The following is a 23876-nucleotide window of genomic DNA, read 5'->3' as shown; positions in this document are numbered from 1 at the left end:
CACCTCTCAGCTTGGCTGGGGAGCAGGATTGCCCCAGCACCCAGCTCCGAACACACTTGGGCAAACACCGGCCCATAGAGTGAGAGGGACATGCCCCGAGGAGGTTTCAGGCAGTCCCACGATCCCGCCGTGTTTCCAGGAGCCTTTTAACATCCCCCGTCCCACATAGCTCCAGGCCATCCTCCCTCCCCGGCCAGGAATTCCTCCTGTCGCCTTGTTCTTCCCGATTAGTCACACATCCCCTCCTCCCGCCTGCTCTCACCCTCTCTGGGCCATCCCAATTTAGCTCCTGTTGTCATTCCAAACCTCCCGGCTGCCTCCCACCCGAGCCACTCCACGACATCAGCTCTGGGAAGCATGAAGTGCCCTAGCAGCCCCCCTTCTCCTCCGAGTGACCTGGGGATGCTGCCCTGTGTCCCCACGATCCATCTGTGGTACGTCCAGACCTTTCCTGGGTGCCCATCTAGGGCCTATTGAGGAGAATGGGGACATGGCCCAGTGCTGCTTCTCCCCTGGGGGCCTTCCAGGTTACTGGAGAGTCCCCGTTGCCCCTGGCTCCTGCCAAGGAGGTGACCGCAGCAGGTGCCTGTGGCATGGGACCACTGTGCAGGGCTTGGAGTAAGGGCTGTGAAGGAAGGGAAGGGCACAGCCCCAAGGAGAGCACTGGGGAGCCCAGTGTGACCTCCAGGGAGAGACGGACACATTTCTGGCTTGGACTCCCGGTGCCTGAACAAGGTGGGGGGGATCCAAAGGGCCTGGCAAAGGGCAGCAGGAGCCTAACCCAGCAGGGAAAGGAGAGCTGCCAGAAATACTAGCCCACATTTTTTTTTGCTTCAGCCAGTGCCCTGAGGAGCCAGTCCTCAGCAGCTGGGAGTGGAGGCACATGCCCTTCCCTGCAGAGCAGCTGAAACACCCCAAAATATCCCACCGCACACACTTGTATCCAAAAGGAACATGATGCAAAAGAAATACTGTCCGAACCTTTATTGGAACCTTTTTCTAACCAGGCTAACAACTCAAACACCCAGGAAGACTAAAGGATACAGAACGCATGTGGATGGAGAGCAAGGGGAGCTTTACAATGAACTCAAACGAACAGATGCACCGGTGTCATTTAGGGTGGAATCAGCCAATAGGCAGAGAACAGAGACACCCTTGTTGCCCTCGTGGCTTTTCTCACAACTTAACTTTTGTTCTAAATCTTCTTCTCATTCCCCAGGTTTCAATGGTGGAGAGCTGCTCTGGGCTGGTGAGGGTGTTGTTCTCTAGGCAATAGCCCTAGTCATGTCCAAACTGCCAGGTAGCAGCAAAGTCATAAGAATTATTTATTCTCTGGTGAAGAGGTAATAAAACCCCACTGGACACTAAAGGGCAAACCTGAACCTGTCCATTTCTCAAACCAATACCCCAACAGCGTTGAGGCTAAGCACCCAGCAGCTCCCAGACAGGTCTGTGGGAGCAGCCCAGGGCTGGGCACTCACCTGCTGATACTGGAGCCGTGTCCACACTTCACCAGCGCAGGCAGCTCTGCCCAAGGAGTACAAACACCTCTCACTCGAGCAAGCAGAACAATGGCTGCAGCGTTGGTGGAGCAACACTGGAGCAGGGTGGGATTTTTAGCACATCTCATGCTCTTCTCAAAGCTGGGAGAGGATGCCTGCAGCAAACTCTGCTGGTATTGGAGACAACAGGGGAGGCCTCCCCAGTCCTGCCCTGGCTACTGAGCTCACATCAGGGCAAAGCTACCGGCTCTGGCACAAAGCTTGGGGAACGGGGCAAAGCAGGACATGGCATGAGGATCTCAGGATGGGGCAGGGTGGACATCCTTGCTTCCTGGTGGAGACCATGGCCAGTCACTTCAATCCTATCCCCTTTCTCATCACTGATGCAAAGCATGACAAGTGTCCCCATCCCCCAGCAGTGGAAGATCAGAGAACTCCAGGGATTTTTGGTGATGGCAGTCCTATGCCATGTGGCAGAGGAAGAGGAGCAGGGTTATCCCTCCACCAGAACTGTTCTGTCACCTCTGAACTCCCCACACCTTTCCAGGGGGATGTGATTTGTCAACAGAAGCTGGTTCAAGGAGATTGCGAGTTTTCCCCTGCCTTGACCATCCCCATCACAATGATGCTCCTCTCTAAATACTGGTGGTGAGGTCCAAATGAGCCCAATTTGCCTTCCTCTCTCCAGCATATCTGGCAACACTTCAAAGGCTCCTGCCTTCATGGACCAAATAGCATGACCCAAATAGCTTTTTTTAAAGTAATGCTTAATAAATAGAAGAAATAAATATTAAATAGAGGCCAAGTCCTCTCAGCCTGTTCAAATATGTACAATGCATAGCAAAATAACAGTGGTTGGCTGTTGCAGACAAGTTTGGTACAAATTCAGTCCCCAAAACAACAAAAACATTGATAGAATTGCAGTCAACATAAAGCAAAGCTCAGCCGAGTGCTGCAACCAATGAAGAAAGAACAGAGCAGTGCTTTGAAGCATCCCTTATCTTTGTTTCCCAGCAAATCTGCAGAAATGGTGTTGGATTTTCTGGAGCCTGCGGTTGGGAGAGGTGGGACAAGCCTCCCTTAGTGGGACAAACCCAGAGCCAAGGCAGATCCAGTGAATGGGGAGAGTTGATGGCTCTGGGGTCGAGGAGTATGTGCTGTGACATGTGCTTGGCCAGGGAAAGGCAGCAGGGATGCTTGTGGGATGAATCAAAATTATGGGTGGGAAAGAGCCTTTGAGTGTGAGACAGGGCTTCCAAAAAACAGCCAAGATATTATCCTGATATTGTGGCCAGCCCTGAACACCCCTTGTGTGTCTGACCACAGCAGTGATTCACCAACACCAAAAAGACCAAGCTGCCTTTCCACCAGGTGAACCTGCTCTTTGCAGAGAGCACCTGCAGCAATCTGAGATATTGAATGCAGAGCTAAAATCCATAAAAGCAGTGAATGAGAGAAACAACATTTTAAAAAAAGCAAAAACAAAACAAAACAAACCACTGGCAAAAGGCACAGAGACAGAAAAGCTCACAGGCTTCACGCAAACCCACAGAAAATCCAGTCATCCACTAACAGGGAGGGTGTACTAAAGCTTGTACTAAAAATATAAGTTAAAAAATAACACCGAGGGAAACTCACATGTATATGCACATGAGCACATACACACATACACAGACTTGGTCAGGTCCGTCACCAGAGACTGGATTTTTCAAGGACCTTCTGCAGGGATCACTCTCTCACAGTCTCATCTCCTTAGTTTTCCCATGGGTAGGTCACTGTGCAGGGATAAACACGGCAGGGGAGTCCTGGCGACGGCATCCTCCCAGGGAAAGTGGCGGTGGCTGTGCCGGGTTTCGGGCTGAGTGCTGGCGGCGGAGCCAAGGCGGCGGAGCCAAGGCAAACAGCGCGCGGCCAGCTGGCACCCGGCCGGAGCGCGCAGGCGACACTTCCCTGGTGGCACTGCCAACACCCCGCGCTCGGCCGGCCAGCAGACCCTTGCTGTCACCTCCGACACGTCCTAGACCCTTTTTTATGGTCACACCCACCACATTCCTGCACAAATCTAATGAGAAACCCGAGATTTCAACATGGTAACACACAGCTCTGCCCTGCATCCTGTTGTCCATCCCGTGCTCTCCGCTCTGCTCCGGAGGGCGAAGAGGGACACAAGTGCCAGCAGGAGTGACTGTCACTCCTCCGGCCACCTCACTGAGAGGGGCCAGAGCTGTAAACCTTTACACGAGACCGGCGGCATGGATGCATTTGAACAAACAAACAGATCCAAAAATCACGTTAGGGGGGAAAAAAAAAATCGAATAAATAAATAAATAAATATTGGTCCATTCTGGCATACAATTAAAAATATAATAATAATAATAATAAAATAAATAATTTAAAGAGGTTTACTCCAATGCAAGTCTGCTTGGGAAACCCCAGGAGCATTAAGCTGCCACAGACTGTACAGGCAGAGGCAGTCCTTGACATGGGGATCAGCTCGACATGCCATCAGCCCTATTCAACCCTCGGGGTCATCTCCTGACCCACAGGGGGTGGATGCTGCTAACCCTGGTGTGGTGCTTCCATCATCTGTCCCCAGCCACAAGGACTCCAGTCAGTGTGAGTTCGGTATTTACACCAGTTGCACAAAGCCCCTCTTCTTTTCCTTCCTAGTGTTCGATCTTGCTGCTTCCTTGCTACAGCTCCACATGTGCGTTACGGGATGCTAAGGGGCAGGAGGCCGCTCCTGAAACACTGGCAGAGCTGGGTAGATCTGGGTTCCCATCACTGCCTTTGGTTCTTCCCAGGGAGCAGAAGGATGGGGTGTTTCAGCATCAGACTGGGAGAGACTCTTTGGGGAAGAAGCATGAGGTTTTCAGCCCTTTTGAGAGGGAGTTCACTGCAGAAGGTGGCCAAGCTGCTGCTGTTAGGGCCGGCACAGGACGGAAAGCAGTGGCATCCTCTCTTTGATCCCTCAACCACAGCCCTGGAGCATTTGCCCAGCCCTACCAGGAAAGCTTCTCTCTGTGTCCTAGAAAGGGTCTTTCCAGAAGATGGACACATCCCCACTAAGCCACCAACCATATCAGTGCCTAGGTCTCTGCCTCAGCCACCCTCATCCCCACATTGCCTGAAGAGTGCAAGGCAGGGGATGAGGCTCTGGGAAAAAGGAGAGCTTTGGCCATTGAAGGCACAGGACAAAGGGGACCAGCACCAGGAAGGATACTGGGAAAGAGGTCCCTGACAAAACTTCTTCTTGTACCACCCAGATGGAATTCCAGCCTGCGCTGCTGTACTTTGCAACAGATAACAGATTTATAGGCTTGCTGAGGTGATCATCCATTTCCACCACAGCAGCTCGTGGCACTTGGCCTTTCTCCAGTTGCTGCTTTGTCCCTTTTCCAGCTGCCAGGGGCCTGTAGGTAACTCTTTAGATTGGGGGGGTGGGAGAGGGGGGCACCGGTGGGGGGTGGGTTGCATTCCTTTCTACCCCCTCTCCTCCCGCAGATGGTGGCTCCACTCAGCCCTTTTCTGTAACACTTAAACAACACTCCTCCTTGACTCATTAAGCCCAAACTCGTTAATAATCATGCAGGATGGAAGGGGAGGGGATGGAAAAAGGGAGGGAGGGAGGGAGGGAAGTCTTAAGTCCAAATTAGCGTCTCTAAGCACCCAGGTGTTGTAAGAGAAATAAACTCCTCGGCACCAGCTCAGCCTGTGCTGGGAGAAGCCTTTGTTACCCGGCAAAACACAGTAATTGCGCAGGCAGCTGGGCTGGCAGGGAGACAAAACCCCACGGCCCAGGCCAGCCTGTGGCTCCCTGGAAAAACAGGCAATTAGTGAGGGGCCCTTCCTGTCCCCCTGCATTGCTCCGGCCTCCCAGTAACAAACTGGGGCATGAGTGCAGCCTGCTACAGCCCGGCACTGGCCCTGCAACTGTGCTGCTGATCCTGCCCCAGGGCAGCTAGAGGGGCTCAAGGAGGAATGATTTCCTGCAATCTTGCTTGAAATTGCTGCATGTTTTGAGGAAGGGGAATTGGAGTCCCCTGGCTCTTGCAATGCCTTTTTAACCCTGTGTGTTCTGACTGCACCCCATAACTGGGCTATCTCTGCATCTCTCTCTGGTCCCACCAGCAATGCACTCCAAGGGCAACGCTCCCTGAAAAAAAAACCTAAACCCAAACTGTTTGAGGCTTCCTCCGAGAATGGAAGCCCATGGCCCCTGTCTCCCACACGTGGCCTGGCTCTCAGAGCACAGCACGGCACCACCTTCCCTCTGCCTTATACCCCACCAGTCCCAGGTCTGATTCAGACCTCAGCAGGTTGTTTGCAAGCCAGTCAGTGCTGGGGGGATAAAACAATCTTGCAAAAGGTGCTGCTACCTGGTAGGAAAGGGCAGGAGAAAGAGCAAACAGCCTTTTTTTTTTCCCAGGAAGTACGTCAGGAGGGATTTCTAGCCTTCTATTTATAGCAGGGACTGGCTGACTGGAAAAAAATAAATATTTTCTCTGCAGAGTGAGCAGCAGGTCTGGAGGAGAGACCCAAAGGGCCTGATATTTGCCTTGGTGGGGACAGCCATCTCCCCCATCAGCGAAGCTTTCCAGCAGACTCCTCCCTAACTGGGTCTGTCCCTCCAACAGAAGTTAAATTTGTTGGTTCCTGGTTTGTCAGAAGAGCAAGGAGCAAAATTCATTTCTTTGGACCCACTGATAGTGCTTTGGAGAGCAGCAGCAATGGGGAGATAGGAGCATCAGGGAGGATGGAACAGGTCTTTCGTGACAGACCCTCTATAAAGCACCGACCCTTCTTACAGCCTGGCCTGGGGAGCTGGGACTGATCCACCCACTCCACGCTGGGGCGAAGGGGCTGCACCAGGCGCTCCAGGGCTCTTACTCTGAACCGGGGAAGGGGGACCCGGCAACGCCACCACGTCAGTATCGGGGATGATCGCTATCGATGGCCAGTTAGGTGGGAAGGAAGCGGAGAATGCCAGGAATGTGGCAGTGACGCCGGCACCCGGTGTCAGCCAGCAGTGGCACTCCCTAACGACGCAGGCTGTCGGAGCTGGCTCCTGAGTCATAGCTCCTGCTGCGGCTGCTCCTGGGGCCCGAGCTCCGGCTGCGACTCCTGCCGTCGGCGCTGCTGCTGCTGCTCCAGCTTCGGCTCCGGCTCGTCCGGTAGCTGGAGTAGCTCCGGCTGCGGCTCGGGGAGCGGCTAAAGCTGCTGTCCCAGGAAGAATAGCTGCTGGCGCTGCTGGAGGAGGAGGGGCTGGGACGGTAGTAGGGGATGGGGCGTTTGCGGGCACTGTGGGGACAGAGAGATGTGGGTTACCGGCAACACAAGGACAGACTTACTGCCGAAATCTCCAAAAAGCACTGTCTACTCTGCATAATACTCCCAAAAATGTGACTGTGTTTGCTTAAAAGAAAAAAGAGATCAGTAACTGACGGGCCTTCGGATTCAAACCACCCATCCCCACAGCCCTGGGGAATGTCCCAGCCACTAAGTCTGCTGGACTCTACTTGATGTTGTCCCAAAGAGCCCTGTGCATGAAGGTTAGAGTCAGTATTTGACTCTCTCCAGTGTGGGACATCTACCGCAGGGCAGGGTGAAATAAAAAACCTGTGAGGGAATGCTCCTGGCACCTGAGTCCCTGCTCTGACTTCATCTTCTTTTTTCCTTCAGCTACTGTAAATTGAGACACTCCCCTCACTCCCTCCCCCCTCCCCCCCCCATCCTCCCTCTGCCTCCAGCTGGAAATCCCCAAGCTCTAGAGGAGGGGTGGAAGGGCCTGCTGATCAGGCTCAGGGAAACCGGTCTCCAGGAGAAACCTCCTCTGGCAAGGGCTGGGACCCAAGGACAGCCCACATCCCCCCGGGAAGAGCCAGCTGAGCTTGTCTCCAAAGGATGGGACAGCATCCCCTTGCCTTGTGATGCGCCGAGCTTCGAGGTGGCTGGGAGAGTCTCTCCGGCGTTTCCTTAGGGGGGAATAGGAGCGGCGCCGCCGCTGCCGCTCGCGGTCCCGGTGCGATTCCTTCTCACTGGAGCTGTGCTTGTGCTCCCGCTCGCGCTCCCTGGGAATGGCACAGCATGGGAACTGTCACTGCAGGGCTTTTGTGGGGTGGGTCAGGGATGGGGAGGCAATGACCTACGAAGGCACAGATGAGCAGAGTACGCTCAGCTCCAAAAGGGACCACTCTAAGCGCTCTGGTGGCATCACCCCTGAGCACTCACATAGTTGGACAAACAGACTGGACAGATGGACACCACTAATTGCATCCAGTGGTTCCAGCAGTGTCTTCCAGTGGCTTTGCACTTCCAAGCTAAGATGGCTTCCAGGGACCTGTGTCTGTGGGTGCAGTCTGTATTTAGCTATTTCTGGCCGTGCTGCTAGAGCTGGCAGGAACAGCCCTGCAAGCAGGCCCCACATGAGCCAAGGGCCTGGTAGCCCTGCAGGGCTCTGCAAGCCTTGCCAGAAGGAGTGCCAGTGTTGCTATGGTTTTTTGTTAAATTCCCATACACATCAGCACAGGCCCTTCTGTGCAGTGTGGCAAACTTCATACACCCTGCTCAGTGCCATCTGCAAAGCAACACATTACAGGTTAAGGGCCTGCCTGATCCCTGCATGCAGGAAGTGTTCTCCTCACCAGCACAGGGATTATCAAAGCCTGCAAGAATCGACCCTGGGAATGTAAGATTTTGAGGTTGCAAAATGTTCACGGCAGCAGAGATGCTACCAGGAAAACCTGCCAAAGGCTTCTCTAGGGCTGAGCTGTGAGACTGTTTTCTGTAGTTTGTGGAGGGAGTAGAGGTGCCTGGACTGTGTTTCCCTCTGCAAGGCTGTGAGTGCCAGCCTGAGGGTACCTGGCATCTGCCCTCACAGCAGGGGCACTTTCCAGGGCCTGACAACTCTTTGTCAGAGCTGTGACTCTAAAAAGTAGAGTGTCTTTCCTTGCTTCAATCAGATCCCTCTCTGACAGGGGCTGCAGCCCTGCTGCAGGGGCTGCTGGCTGTGTGGGCAGTGAAAGCCGTGGGCAGACCCAGCTGGAGCCTAGGGATCTGCCCATCACTCACACCAGCATGACAGTGGCAGAGACAGAGGGAAAGTGTGAGGCAGCAGATACCACATGAGTGGACAGCAAATAGCACATGAGTAGACAGCTGTACCTGCTATGGCTGTAGCGGAAGTAACTGGGGCTCCGGCGAGGCCTTGAACTTCTACTCCCAGGACTTTTTTTGCAGGATTTGGAGGAATAGCTGGGGGAATGTGAGAAAGACCTGGAGACAGGAAAGAAACATAAAAGAGTTAAAGATGCGGGAGGGTGAGGCTGTACCAGACTACTCCAAATCATGAGGGGGAAAAGATGTCCCATTCACCAGGGTCTCAGCACAGCTCTGCATGTTCCCCCCCAAGCCTTGTGGATCCCTAGGCACCCCCAAACTCTTACACGTCCCCCTGCAAGGGAGCTGGCAAGAGCTAGACATTGCCCAGGGTCACAGAGACAGCTGTCTCAGCTGGCCTTACCTCTTTCCCGAGGAGCAGGACCTGCTTCGGGAGTACCTGGGAGAGGCCTTGTGGTGTGAAGAGCGGGAGCGGCTGGAGCGAGGGGAGGATCTGCCCGTGCTGGTGTAGGACTCGCTGCGAGAGCCAGGCCTGAGCGGGGAGCTGTGGGGTGGGGATGGGAGGAAGTTTTGCTTCTTCTCTGAATAACTGAGACATGAGGACAGGCACGCTCTGTGAACATATATTTGAACACTTTTTAAAGCTGTGGCTGAACTGGGACTGGTCCCTGGCTGAGGGGAGCACCATGTTCCAGCAAAAATAATTCCCATCCTTCCATTCCCTAACTGGAGGTTAAAAAGACCTCTCAGCTCCCCAGACTGCTGTTGCAGGAGACCCTATGTGTGTGGGTCAGAGTCCAAGAGCTCACCCTCTGGGCTCTGCCAGGGAGAAGAGGTGTGGAAGAGCTCTCAGGTGGCACAAGCAGCAGCTCATCTGCCCCATGCCCAACACACCAGAGGTGTCTGGCTCGCAGAGCCTGGGTCAGGCCAGCAAGCAGTGCTGGTCCTGGGCAGGGAGTGAGGTAAGAAGTGCTGGGGTAAGGGAAAGGCAGAGCATGGCAGGGCAAGGGCTGTGCTCCAGCCTGGCTGTGGAGCAGCATGTGTGGGCACTGAGCAAGCATGTCCTGTTGCCTTTGGACAGCGCTGTGTGAATTCCTCCTCTTCCAGAAGTGCTCTGGGAATGAACTGGGGTCAGAGCCTAGCAGCCAGGCAGCCTCCCAGCAGCCAGGGCCAGCTGCAATCCCAGCTCCACCCATGTGAAGGCAGAGTTATCCCACTGGAGTCACCATGTGAAAAGTACATACAGACCTAAAATTTTACCCTCTGACTGAAAAATGAGGCTTGTTCTTACTAACACCCATTCCCCTGGCTCCCTCCTGTCACATTCAGTGCTCCAAAGCATGTCCTGGCTCTAACTTTCAGCCTTTAGGACCCAAGGGCCTGAGCTGGAAGAGCTCCCTACAACCACTGCCTGAGCACAGCCCTGGGTACCAGCCACCATGCTTTAGTGCCCTCATTCCCAACATCCCCTGGCAAACCCCCAGGAAAGGGAGACAGTGATGGAGGCTCGAAGCTACTCCCGTCTCCTGAAAATGACCTGTGGCAGTGGGTGGTGGCTCGATGCCCTGTGGCCCCAGTGCAGAGCTGCTACTGTGTTATCCTGAGCCAGCTAAGTACTTGCCCCTCCCTATGCTCCCCACTGGCAGGAGATGCTATCTTGTCACCCTGGACCTGTGCTGGATGAGCTGTGAAGGGGAAGGGGCACGCTGGATTTGGCTCATTGGACAGGTGAAAGAACAGCCCATAATGATCCTAGTGAAAACAAGCCCCGCTTCCCTTCCCCACAGTAGGCAGAGGGGGAGAATTAACATGGCAACCCCCAGATGCCCCTTTCAGATTGTGCCCAGAAGGGCCAGGAACTTTTTTTTGACATGGCCCTGCCCAGCTGAGCAGGGAATATGCTGTGGACACAGCTTGACCCAAGCCCAAACCCTGCATTAGCCACAGTAATGCCAAAGCACTGACACAAGCAATGTCCAGGCATGTGATGGCTGGGTTTTATCTTCCTTCTCAGGCTACAGTACTGGTCCTTGCTGGGTTCTGGACTCCAGACTGGCAAGACCGTGGGTCTGATTGGTACCTGCCTGCCTCCAGAGCACAGAAAGCTCCCTGCCAGCTCACGACGGCAACTGGCGAGCAGGCAGGAGACACAGAGCAACAATGTACCAGGTGTTGGGCTGCCTGCAGCAGCTACTGGTAATCACTGACCTTCGGTCTTGTCCCTGGGCATCTGGAGACAGATTTTCCAAAGCTGTTCCCTTGGTCTGGGAAAAGCAACTGGTGAAGGAATTTCCTGAATCAGAGCTGTTATCGCTGTTGGCCAGTTTGGGCTTCCCGGACGAGAAGGCATGGCCAAAGCCATCATGGACTAGACTTCTTTTCTCCTGGCTGTCCTTTGACCTGGATGAGCTCGTTTGAGTGGAGGGAGGGGAGGAAGTATCGTTTCCTGAGTCATATTCATGATACTCTCCATTCTGGCTGTCTAGGTTGCCAGGCGGGCTGTCTGTTTTGGTAAAGAGGTCAGCAGAAGACCCTGACTGAGAGATCTGAAAGCAGAAAAGCCATTTGGCATTGTTTGAATGGTTTTTTGGGGGGGTTGTTTTCGGTTTTACTTTGCTCTTTTTTTTTTTTTTTCCAAATAAACCCAGAAATTTTACCATCATGATGCACTGAAACAAAAGGAAAGGAAAGAAAAGAAACAAAGTAAGAAAGAAAGAAAAAAAAGAAGAAAGGAGAAGAAAACAAAAGCACGTATCCCTAAAAGAAATCCACAGTAAGAAGAAACTTATTTTCCCCCTGCTATAATAACGGGAAACTTTAGAGATCATGCAAAGAGTATCAGCATGCGGTTCATGTTAAACAAAAGAGTTCAACAAAGTAAGCGGGCAACCAAAGAATTAAAATAACTAACTAACTAAATAAAAAAATGTAACAGAGGACAAAGCCCTTATTTAACCTTAAAGAGGGAAGGAGGAAAAAAAAGGATGTATATACGTACAAAAAAACCTACATAATCCTTGCAAAGAAAACGAAAATGAAACAAAAACATAGATGAGTGAATTTTTTTAAGCTTTCTTAAAGTGGCTGGACAAATGTCACTAAAATAAGCAACAATAAACCAAATCAAATCAAATTAAGGGCTTCTGTACAAAGCAAAAACTGCCAAATACACAAGTTTATCACTTTGAAATTTTAAAAAAAGAAAGGAAAAAAAAAGAAAAAAGAGGGTGAGGGAAAAAAGAAAAATCCCTTTGGAAATAAAAAGTATACAGATACTTCTTTGTGTGCTTTTTACCCCCTGAAGAAGATATAGCTAATGTGCTCAAGTGACCTCTAATAAATTCCCTGGTGTCTTGCGGATAGCATCCACTTACCCATCAAGAACTCCTCCTTTAGTAGGTAAGGTGTAAGAAAAAAGGAAGAGCGGGCAACATAAGTCCATCATTAGAGTCTCAAATTACATGAAAAAACATAAACCCTCTCTTCAATCCACACTGCCAACTGTTTGCTGCCTCCTCTATGCAAATGTCACAACTGCTTTTTGTCTGCTCACTTGTCTCCCTTATTACTCATTTGTGTTTCCTTCTGCTTTAAATTAGCCTGTCCAGCCCATTCCTGGAGGCTGATGGCTTGTGCTGAAAAGTCACAGCTTGCACTAAATCCCCCCGGATTGCATGGAAATGACAAAGGGAACTCGAGTGAGGGAAGAAGCAAAAGAATAGAGGAGGAAAAGTATATGCCCATGCTGTCTATCAGAGGCCTGTGGGGAAGGGGGTTGCAGCCCTGCTCCTGCCAGCCTCTGCAAGGGGGTCCAGCCACACCCTGGCTGGGTTGCTGAACACAACAGGGCAAGCAAGGACCTCAAACTCACATAGGCTGACCTGGGCAGGGCTGTTTTCTGGGACCCTGAGCACCACCAAGGGGATTTACACCATTTCAGTATTTTAAAGTTCAGTTTTAACTCCACTGGCACTTACCTGAGCCAGCTCAGGAATGTGCCAGCACTGGGAGTGAGGCTATGTTAATGCTAATATCTGCCCTTGCAATGGGGTGAAAATTAGGGCCATGTGCACATAATCTGCACTCTCATGTGGCCTCCTCCTCTTTCACGCAGAGCCTCCGCTCTCCTCAAACCCACCCATGAGGTTTGGTCCAGGGTTCTCAGGGTGTGGACACACAGGTTTGGCTCCCCCCACTCAGGATAGTCCTCCAAACATGTTCCCAGCAAGCCGTGCTCCGTCAAACACGTGCACATGCCCTCATGCCACACTCTGGGGCGCACAATGCCCCCATCTATGCCATGCTCTCCACACTGGGGACATGGGCCGTGCCCTCACCAATATCGCGTCTTCTGAGCCAAAAAAAACACATTGCAGTGTTGGTGCTATCTCAGGCAGCAGAGGAGACCTGGATCAGCTGTCACACAGCAGGCACAGGGTCAGTCCCTTTGGAAAGTTTAGCTCTGGACTGGCTGGCTTTTTCATCCTCAGACAGGCTGCAGACTCAGCCTGTGTCATGTTTCACATGGATCTCTTTCATCCTATCAGATGGTGCCTCCATATCCATGCTCCTGCCTGTGGCATTCAATCTGTGTCCCCAGGGAGAGCTGCTCTCGACCCGGTTCAAGGTGCTAACTGGGACAGGGACAGCTGACTTGGACACAGGTGCTGACCCAGCAGTGACTGAAACCAGAGCAGAGCTACCAACACCCACAGCAGCTCTCAGCACAAGTCTGCAGAAGGATGACTGCCCACAACACTCTGGTGCTCTGAAAATACCTGGAGCTGGAGGATCTCCAAGTACTTTCTGCGTTGCCAGGGAGAGAAGCATTACTGCTTCTGGGATAAGGGATTGATTCATCTCAGCAAATCCATAATGGAGTTCCCCATCTCCACCCCACACTAACTTCTAAGTGATGCTCAGTCCCAGCTCAGAGGAATCCGGAGACCCAGCAGCAGATGTGGGAAATGAAGTGATCCTTCTTCATTAGCCAACTTGCACCTTCAACGCAGAAGCCCTGGACAGAGCAGAAACGTCTCCCAGATGTTCCCAACTAGGAATGAGTGGAGACCTCATTGCAAGTCCTCATTTTGGCATCTGGTACTGCTCCTTGCTTCTTCTTAGCTCTAGCAATTCTCTACCAGTCCTTGCTTACTCCAGCAGAAACTGGAACATCACAGGAGCCTAAGGGAGCCAAACAGCCAGCTCTGCTTTTCACCAGTTCTTTCTGAAACCCTGATGCCACATCCAGAGCCCCAAGAGATCTGACCTCTGTGCTGTGGACCACTGCACTCGCCCCAGCCACATTCCAGAAGATAGAGGATTTCACTTTCAAATATGGTACCAGATATTTTTCTTAAAAGATAGGTTATGGTTTGCAGTCGAGCTGAATCCTAACCCAGAGACAACCAGCTTTTCACCGCCTTTCACTTACAGGCATGAAACTACCATGTGAGGTACTCTCTGGCTGCAGGGGTAGGATAAGCCTGGAGTAGGCACAGGGCTGCTCCAAGGGACACTGACCCCAGCATCACACACAGAAATACCTTCCTTCTGTTACTTCCCAGTTTAAACTGAAAGGCCATTATTTCTGCCAAGAAATACAGCAGTTTCTTGGCATTTCTAAACCAGCTTTTCAGACCGACTCCGGGACCTGGCATACTTGCTTCTGCTCTGCGTTGGCTGACATCTACCTTCAAAGCAGCAACTGTTGTCAGCACATCACAAAACCTGTCAAATAACCAGGAAGATCAACAAGCCCCTCTGTAGTTCAACATCTGTGGCAGCAATGCCTGGGAAGAGGCAGCATGGATATCAGTGAAATATGAAGCTGACAGTCTGGATGAGGGCTGGAGGGTCTGGATGGGGCAAGGGAGGTGCCAGGGGAGACACAGCAACTTCTCAGCCCCACCATCCTGGGGCAGCAGGCTGTAGCCTGTAGGTTCCTGCAGGCTCTGGGGGAGGTTCTGTCCTGCAGCAAGAGCCAGGACAAGTCTCAGTATGCTCAACTTGTCTGTCTGCTCCGACCAGTTCCCCATATTCCCCATTGGATGACCTTGGCTTTGCTTGTGGTCCTGTTCTACTGTTTCTGAAAGTCATGCCAGCCACCCAGGCTGGAAACAGAATACCACATCTAAAAACACTGGACAGAGCTCAATTGAATCACACCGTTCTGGGTGATTCTGAATTCTAATGGCTTTTTACTTTTCTAGGGTGGCTTTAAAGAGCCTGTTCTTTCACAAATCTAATTCGCTGTATGTGAACATTTGGATTTTGCCCCACACACAACCCCTAATAAGTAATGAAATCATCTCAGTAAACTGTGCTTCATCCAGCTTTCAGCAGGGAACCTACTGCTGCCCTCAAGGGAACCCAGGATATGTATTTATTGGATTTTTTGCTTCAAATCATTATTTAATCAAGATGGGGGGGGGGGGGAAGAGCAGAAATGAGGCCCTCACTCATATTCCAGACTGTATTTCCAAGTGCAATCCCAGACCAAGAGGCAGCGTGGTCTAATAGGCTACAAAAATACAATCACTGCTTATCTTCCAATTAAAGTGAACAGCTCCATTTACTGTGCCACAAACAGCCCTGAGGCGAGAGAAGACAATGCATTGTCTCAGCCATACGGGACAGCAGCGTGGCACAGCCTCACTCAGAGCTGCAGGATTTCTTTCATGGGTCTTTTTTCTCTTGTTTTGCAACTCACTTCAAAGCGGAGTTAATTTCTCTTTCAGAGGGGCATAATGTCTGCCTTTCTCTCTTTTTCTAGGCGTTGTGCTAATGAAAGGAATAAAACACTTGTGTTGGTGACCCCAGTGAGCCCCACTCTTGGCAAGGGCCCGGCCAACATCTGCCAGAGCCACCAGCACAGGGACAGCACCTGCTGGGGGCTGCTGGGGATGGGGCTCTGGGCCTGCCCTGGGGCACCTCCACCTGCCAGAGCTCAGGGAAAATGGGCTCACCTCTGCTGATAACCTACCCCTGCTGAAAAGCCAACTTCTGATTGAGTACAAAAAGTAGAAGTTCTGTAGGAATTCAGTACAACCCCTTTTTGCACAATTATGAGTCCTTGACTCGAGGAACACTGAGTAGGAAAATACCCCTTTTTTTGACTGGATGGGGAGTTCAGGGTGAGTCTTTCTCTACCACAAGGGCTAAACTGAGTCCCAGAGCAGGGAGGCAATGACACAGCTGTCCCTGCAAGCTCTGAGCTTGGGTTATTTGGGGCTGGATGGCAATACTGCTGAGCAGTACATTGCTGGGGGTAAACTCCAGAGAATGCCAAGCAAAGGTTTGATTCTTTTCAAGGATCTTTTCAGCCTGCTGCGGTGCAGGCATTGTACCCTCACCTCAGCTTGAGCCAGGCTGGCACTACTTTGGAGCAAGGGTTTGTCTTCCACCACCTCCTTTGGTACCTGGTGCACAGCCCAGCCCTTCTGTGGATACAGGCATCGATCGTTTCCCCCCAGCTGCTGCTCCCAGCACTGAGCTGTGGATTTGTCTGACAACAAGCAGGGGTAACTTCAGTCCCCCAGCTAGGAGGGGAGAACAGGAAAAGAAAAAAGAGAATAACTTCCATATTTATAGAAGGTTTTGCCTTTCTGCTCTTGAAGGACCCTCTTTGCTATCAAAAACATGCTGCCTAGCACTTGAAAGAATAGTTTTTCCTGTGTAAGCCAAAATCCAGGCTAGAAAACAGCAGCAGCAAGCCAATATGCAGGTCTGCTGTAAGGTTTCCTGAGCCCTCCAGCACACGCTGTCCCAGTCCCTGCACAGCATTTCCCCATTCTACCTTCCTGCAGACACAAGCACAAAGACAAACAGCATCATTTGGACCAGCTGTACCCCCCACTGAGCTTCACTGGAAATCTGGCTCAAGCCTGTGATAATTTGTGGCATCACAAATGAGTTACAGTGAAAGCAAAGGAGCTGGCAAGGAAAGTGTATGTATGGTGCAGTTATCTTCATCAGGAACAACAAAGGCAATTAGATCTGTGCCCTGCAGGTATTTATATTGCACTGCTAAAGGAAAGCACAGTGGCACAGTCATCCATCTGTGTTGGTGTGGAATAAAGCGTCTGCAACTGGGCAGGGGTATTCTGTACAGAAATAAATGCCACACATTACCCACAGCTTCTCTCTGCCTGCTGCAGCACAGGCCCACAATACTGCTCTCCATAGGTGGCTATTGCAGCTGCACGGGATTAAAGGAGAATGCGAGGGAGAAGCTTGGAAATTCACTGCCAAAAATAAAAGTAGCAGGGAACTTTGAGGTGTTTCTGCATGTGTACATGCATGTGTGGGTGCATCAGCTTTTGCATAAAGAGCGGAAGAAGCAGTAAGGTAGATGCATAGGTAGGGCATTGTTTTATGTGCTTTATCCCCCAGCAGTTCCAGGTAGACCTAGTTAGAAATTGTGGCTGTTTCATTACAAAGGAATGAAGAAAAATAGGGTGGGGAGGATAGCAGAATTTACCACAAAGCACTTCAAATTTTCAGAAGAAAAACAATGTAGAATAAAAAACATCTTGAAAAGCAAACCCTTTGTTTTGGAAGTGCTACAGCATTATCTCATGGGAGTTTGTGTATTGTGTCTCTAGATTTTTCCCTGTATCTCTGTGTATTTTTCCCTGATCCTCCTTGGACAATCCCTTTCCTTTGGAGATACAAGTGCATCCCCCCAGGTAAGGATGGTTTGAAAGCCCAGGCCAGATGGAAGGATAGGGAGTGTAACATAACTCTAATAAAGGACTGAAACATGGCATTTTTGAATCCTAACTCTGAATTTTTTCAGAAAATCTTTTCTTTTCCAGTATTTTTTTTTTTTTTAATATGTGACCAACATATTCTGCAAGAGCCCACTTTCATTTCAGGCAGCTCTCAAAGTCTGACGGAATTAAGCGTATTCATAGAGCAACCATTTAACTCATGAAAAGAAAAAGCATCAAAGGGTTGTGTATAGTCATTAATAAACGAGACTAAAGGTTTCCATTCCATTTTTCCCTTGCCAGTTTTGAGTACATGATATTTAATGACCTTGTTCAGCAAAATTTCAGGGGCAGCTCTTAACCAGGGCCGTCAATTTGAACAAATGCTTAAATGTGCTCTTAAATAGTGTCCCAAGAGAATGTACTTCTTTTGGGGACAGGAGGACGGTAGTGGATTTCATCAGTCATTATGCCTTTTAGTCATTAAAATCTTTGCTTAAGTTATTAACCCTTACTAGAAAGAACACCGGAATATCCTGATGACTTTTACTTTGCATCCACCACCTGCATCTGGAACTGTCAAGCTCTTGTCTTCGCTTCCCTGCAGCTTATGGACTAATTTACCTCGATTAAAGCAAATGGAAAAGGAAGTGCAGGATGGTTGAGTTTAGCTCATTTTAAAGCTTTTAAAATTTTAAATTAGAGTTTACTCTTTCTCAGGAAACAGAACAGCTGGCAGTTGGCCTCACAGGGCTTCAGGAACCTGGCTTCTGAGAGAGGAAACCTAGCACTAATTAAACACTAGGCTTAGACTCAAAAGCATTTATGAAAAATATGCCACTTGAACCAAAAAACACCCTGGTGACATGATACAGTCTTTGGCTGGTTGGTTTTTTTGGGGAGGAGCTCTGAACTCAGCAACACCCCCAGCTCATGACAGTAAGCTTCATACCTTGTTTTTCTTCCTTTGCATGTGCGTGCACACATCAGCGTGTGGTGTGAGGTTCTGCTCTCCACGCTGCCTTATAAGGCTTTACAAGCACTGACTCATATGGCCCCACACACTCTATAACGAGAGCAAATATGCGTATCTATAATGTTGAGAGACAGCTTGTGCCTGTCTGTACCCACGTACAATCCCTGGGTATTTTGATCGGTACGCTGTCTGTGTGGGTGAGTGGGTAGAGCCTCTCCTCTTGCTGGCACCATCTCTCTCCTATCTGATGTAGCTCCTGCGTGCAGCTGAGCTATTTCCAACTGATGACTGGGCCTGAAGGAGAAAACAACTTCGGGGCTTGGAGGACTCTGTACTCAAAACACCTCTAGCATTACACATCCACACGTGTGAGTATCATATTCCGCACTACTTCCAGTCCTAGGGAGCAATTTATCTCTCCAGAGTGCCTATCTGATACCAACACCACCATCAGGGCATCACACCTCTGCGTTGCTGCTGCCAGGAACAAAGGGGAAAGATGCCACAGAAAAGGAAGACTGATATCAATCTCTAATATTTCTCTCCATCTCTTGCTCCCTCAATTCATGTATTATATCATCTCTTTCTATGTATATGGAAAAGCATCCTAAGGCACTGAGCCTGATTTTACCCTCAGCTGCACATGCAGTTCCCATTAGCATCAATGAGGGCTGCTCATAAGTTCCAAATTTGGCCCCCAGGCTTGTCAGTCCAGAGCAACAGTGATCCTAGAAGGATCCTGATACTCAGAAAACATCCCATGCCAATAATCACCAGCTCATTAAATGTAAATATTCCTTTTGTATATGTTTGATGCCCTTTTTCAGCCTGAAGAACTAAACTTTTGGATGTAAAGACCAGTGAATTAAGTTCACATCCAGCTGAGCAAAAACTGCATAACAAGCACTTCCCTTTAAAATATCGTTGCTGGAGGCCACTTTTTTTTTTTGTTAAATGTCCTCAATTAATTATTCATAGACTAAAGACTTGCAAGTTTTTCCCCTCTCCAGCCCCACCCTTAGTGCGAAAGTGCTGAAGGAAGGAATGACTTTACATACATAGAACACAGCACCATGAATTAATAATACCGTTTAACCAAGTTCGTCTAACATCACTATAATTGAGTTATAAAAATTTCATACCAGAGTTCTTGCCCAGATCCTCTGGCTAGTTCAAGCAAAGAAGGACAGTGTGTTAATACTTACTACTTCCTTAGAAGTCAGGAAGTTGTAGAGTGGGAGGGTTTGGCTGGCTTTTTGACTGGCCTGAACCTCTGCAGAGGAGCTTCTCTTTGCCGTGATCTTTGAGTGGTGCCAGGAGTGTCTTCGCCATGTTTTACGCCCTTCCTCCCGAGACCTGGCTCTGTGTCTCCAGGAGACAGGAACAGCCAAAATGTTATTCCTTAGTATTGCAGTAGTGCCTGTTACCAGCTCCATACAAACCCTTGGCAGCTCTGTGCTAGGACACTGCATATGGGAGAATATTCTTCCACATGACTGCTCTGTGGAGTTACGATGGAGAGAAAAGGGATGCTTTGTTTTTCTACTTTAAAAGAAAAATAATAATTTTGCATCCAGGCTTTGGCCCTTAACCTCAAATTTCAGCTCCAATGCATGATTTTATGGTGGCTCAAGACAAACCATTACCTTCCTGCACTCTAGAATGTTCCTATGGTGATACACCTCCAAGAGAAAACACACTCTGCTCTTGCATGAGCACCCCTCCAATTACTGATTGCATTCCTCCCCTCACTGATCTTCAGCTTTTCATAAGAAAATTCCAAGTACTTAGGAGGAGTGAAGTAGGAGAGTGGGGGTGGGTTGTTCAAGTGCTTTCAGAGAACATGAAACATGAACTCATTACGTGTATAAATCACTTGCTATTGCAGCAATGCTCGGTCTAGCACCAGCATCAACTTAGCTGGCCCCAGGATGCATCTGTCATCCAGAGGAGAGATTTTAATCAGGTCAAAGACAATGGCTATAGATTGCCACGGGCAAGTACATTTCCATTGCTAAGACCATGTTTAAGGGTTTCCTGGGACATCAGCAGAACAAAGCCCTTGGGCTGGGGAAGGGACACTAGACTGGAATCAGCTGTCATGGGCTGATCATCAGCAATGGGGATTAGAAGTGACTGTCAGACCGAAAAGCTACAGCCACTGCTTCTCGAGGCAAAACCTTTCCATGGCTGAGACCACAAACAGCTCAGCCCCCAGTATGTGATATTGCTGCTACCAGAATGGGAAGTGGCTGTGCACAGAGAGCCTGTGGGTCACACAGGCTGTGGCAACCACATCCTTGAGCCCACCAGGAAATGTTGAGGACACTGAGCTCAGGAGTGGTGATGTTACCTGCTCCGGCAGCTGGGGGAGTGGGAGTCGGAGCTCTCCGAGCGAGAGTGACAGTGGCGATGCCGATGGGATTTCCGGGTGCGCCCACGAGAGCTTTAAGAAGCAGAAAGGAAAACCAGCATTAGGTTAGCAGGTGGGGGGGATGCAAGAGCCAGCAGCTGGAAGCTGAAGTCGATAATGTTCAAATCAGAAGGGAGGTATGCATTTTGAACCAAAGAGATTGGTGTATGAAACACTGCACAGAACATCAAGGCATGAGAAATTCTCTGTCCCTTCATCGGTGCAGTGACATCTTCCCTAGATCTCTGCTAGCATTTTACACACAAGCTATTAGGTTGGCTCTGTAGCCTGCTAGGGGAAGATTTGCAGACAAGCATGTAGGAGTGCAGCAGCCAGCACCAATCCTTTCAAGACTTGAAAGAGCCACGTGCTTGTCTTTCATCCTGCAGTCTACCATAAAAAAGCCAGGCAACTGCCCAAGACCTTCCCGTTGCTGAGCCTTGGGGGAAGCACCATCTCTCTGGGCAACCCATCACAAACCTCCAGCCCTCTCCATAGTGTTGGTTCCTTGTTAGAGAGCAGGTACAGAAGGACAAGCTCCAAGTGATACAATACACTGAGTAGCAGCCAGCCTTCCCCACCCTCTCCAGGCGGGAGCATTTAGCGCTCCTGTGGGCAGCTCTCATGGTTGCTACACAAAGTACAGCTTCCCTAAGTACAGCCTGCCTCATGCACGTTTCCTCCTTGAGAGACAGGACCAATTTCCCTGGCTTCTGACAGGTGCCCAGTCACTGGTGCTGCCTTTTCTGACAGGGCCTGAGGACAGTTCCCAGCAAACTCTGTAGGGGACAGAGGTCCAGTGCCCTGCTGCACTTCCCTTTGCACCACCAGGCTGTTTCTCATGGATTACCTGGCCCTGTTACTTAAGGGTTATTGTTGCCCATTGCAACAGCTGAAGTCCTGGATGCAGAGAGCAGGGTGACATGGGTAGCAGGCTAGCTGCCACCTTCTGTGCCCCTTCCCTCCCATCTTTGTTCACCACAGTAGTAATTTTAGATCTGTCAGCGTTTTCATCTGCTCAGGCTAGCATGACTGTGCCAGCAGGCAAAGCTAACTGTGAGTGAGCTGGTCACACTACACAGTCACTGGCAGCACAAATACAACCTGCCTGCACAGCATTTAGCAACTTGCTGGTATAAAAACCCAGCAAATAATTGCTTGAGAACAGCATCTCCTTTAAGACAAAAGGGCAACCTCCACAACAATTCCTTCAATTCTGCTTGGCTGTTTTCTTTGATGCTTTTCACACCAAATGATTATATTTTTTAAAACTTTGCATTTTGGAATTCTCCTTTCATATTTCCATACAGCTGAAATCAGCAACTGAACATCTTTCACTCACATGGTGGATTTCTGTGAAAATCCCCATGTTTGGTCATCACCCTCTGCACTAGTCCCTCCAGTTTGTTTTCCCTTCCTGCAGAAGGCAAAACTGATCCTGTGTGATTTAGGTAACCAGTTGCTCAATGCAAAGATAAGTTAAAGCAGCATGATTATACAAAAATCCTCATGGGATCCATCTGATCTACACCTGGGAGCAAAAGGTTTGCAGAAACTGGGAGTGGCTCAACTCTGATTTGCCAGGAAAGGGATGAGGTTAAAACGCCTTGGCTGGTTTATCCCCAAAGAGCAATTCCAGCAGCTCTAGTTCCCTAAGGTCAGGGCACACCAGCAGGACACGGATCTTAGATTTAACTGCACTGTTAGGGTACTGCTATGTTAGGCTGGGGGGATGCCTCCTTTTACAGATAACCTAGGAAGCCTGTCTTTTACCACTGAGGTTTCTAGGTCGAGGGCAGCCCAATTTGAGGGGAAACTGAGCTGAAACTGTGCCACTTCATACGCAGAAATTTTAGAGAAAAGGAGAGTGGCCTTCTGCATGCCATAGAGATGGCTTGTGCAGGCAGTATCCCAAGTCCCAGCAAAGCTGACCAGGGGATCAGTGTCCAAGGTTCATTCCCAGAACTGTTTCCTTACTCTGAAAGAAGGTGAGAAGCCACAAGCTGCAGTTCCCAGAAGACAGAGAACGAAGGGAAAAACAGAGGCAGCTTACAGTCCTTCCTTCCAGTCCCGAAGAGCCCCATTTTACACCATGCCCCTTGATTGTGTGCCACACAGGACAAGGATTGTGCTCTGCTAACACTCCAGGGCTGATTGGAACATCACCACCAGATTTTTGCAAACTCCATCCCCTCCAAACAATCCCTTCTCTTCCCCTTGACCCCATTCAGATACTTGGCTGTACTGTATCTCATGAGTAGGTCCTAATGCAACCTCCTAGAGCAGCAAACCAGGAGTTGCTGAGGCCCTTCTCAGCAAGAATGTGCCAGCCTGCCCTTCTGGCAGGCCAGAGTTCAGCCTCTCATGCTGCCCCCACCAGAAAAGCTAGAGCCTTCTCTCTGGATTAGATGGACAACACTCCAAACATCACTGCAAGATACACAAAGTACAGAAATAGGTGTCAAAAAAGAAAGGGAGAGGAAAGCTCTCCAGCCTCTACAAACCCTTTTCCATTCCAGCAAAACCAGAATTACCGGTTTTAGCTTCAAAGTAATCCTGAGAACTGCTTAGGGCTGTGCTGCAGGTGTTAGCTCCAGGGGCCCCACCACATCAAGCACTTCCTAGCCCCATACTGTGCAGGCAGGGCAGGGAACTCCATGAATGACTACTTACTGTTTTTTGTGTTTTCTTTCTTCCTTTCTCTTACTTTTGGGGCTTGAAGAACTAAATAAGAAATGGCTAATTAATTCAGAGATTTCTGTTCTGATAAAAAGCTGCACAATCACGTGTCAACATTACAGCCTGGTTGCCCAAGAGCATGCAGTAAAAAGGAAAGGGACTCATGATTGTCACAGCACAGGGGGTCTGAGTGCCTCCTGACAAATCTGCTTCATGGACTTGGCCAAAACCCTCAAAGGGATCAGCCAACTTGGTGACTTTGCTTTCTTCCATAGAGAAAACGAGTACTTCTTGATAATGTGTACACACATACTGGAATCAGGAGAGTTATTCCAGTCCACACCTGGGGAGTCACTGAGTCAGAATCCCCAGACCCACATGGAATGGGGGACCCAAGGGGATTCCACAAGGAAACACAGAAGAAATGTCTTCTGCCCCCACTCAGTGAACATCAACCTTGAAGAGACCATTAA

The 23876-nt window shown here is 50.0% G+C and overlaps 1 protein-coding gene across 1 annotated transcript in view; it reads right to left on the bottom strand.

The window, feature by feature from the left end:
- Window positions 1-6541: 6541 nt before the first annotated feature.
- SRRM4 (serine/arginine repetitive matrix 4) overlaps window positions 6542-23876 on the bottom strand; it is a gene marked incomplete at both ends in the record, with an annotated part of 40785 nt that continues 23450 nt past the window's right edge. The window contains 8 exons of the mRNA XM_082293214.1: window positions 6542-6803; window positions 7427-7573; window positions 8667-8777; window positions 9025-9234; window positions 10830-11167; window positions 19517-19679; window positions 20665-20757; window positions 23398-23448. Of these exons, the coding sequence (XP_082149340.1) occupies window positions 6542-6803; window positions 7427-7573; window positions 8667-8777; window positions 9025-9234; window positions 10830-11167; window positions 19517-19679; window positions 20665-20757; window positions 23398-23448 (1375 nt within the window). The remainder of the gene's footprint in view (window positions 6804-7426; window positions 7574-8666; window positions 8778-9024; window positions 9235-10829; window positions 11168-19516; window positions 19680-20664; window positions 20758-23397; window positions 23449-23876) is intronic.

This window comes from Coloeus monedula (genome assembly GCF_965178545.1).
Source record: "Coloeus monedula genome assembly, chromosome: 18".
Lineage (NCBI taxonomy): Eukaryota > Metazoa > Chordata > Aves > Passeriformes > Corvidae > Coloeus > Coloeus monedula.
Note: the sequence above shows the minus strand (reverse complement) of the source record. Positions and strands in the feature narration are given on the sequence as shown.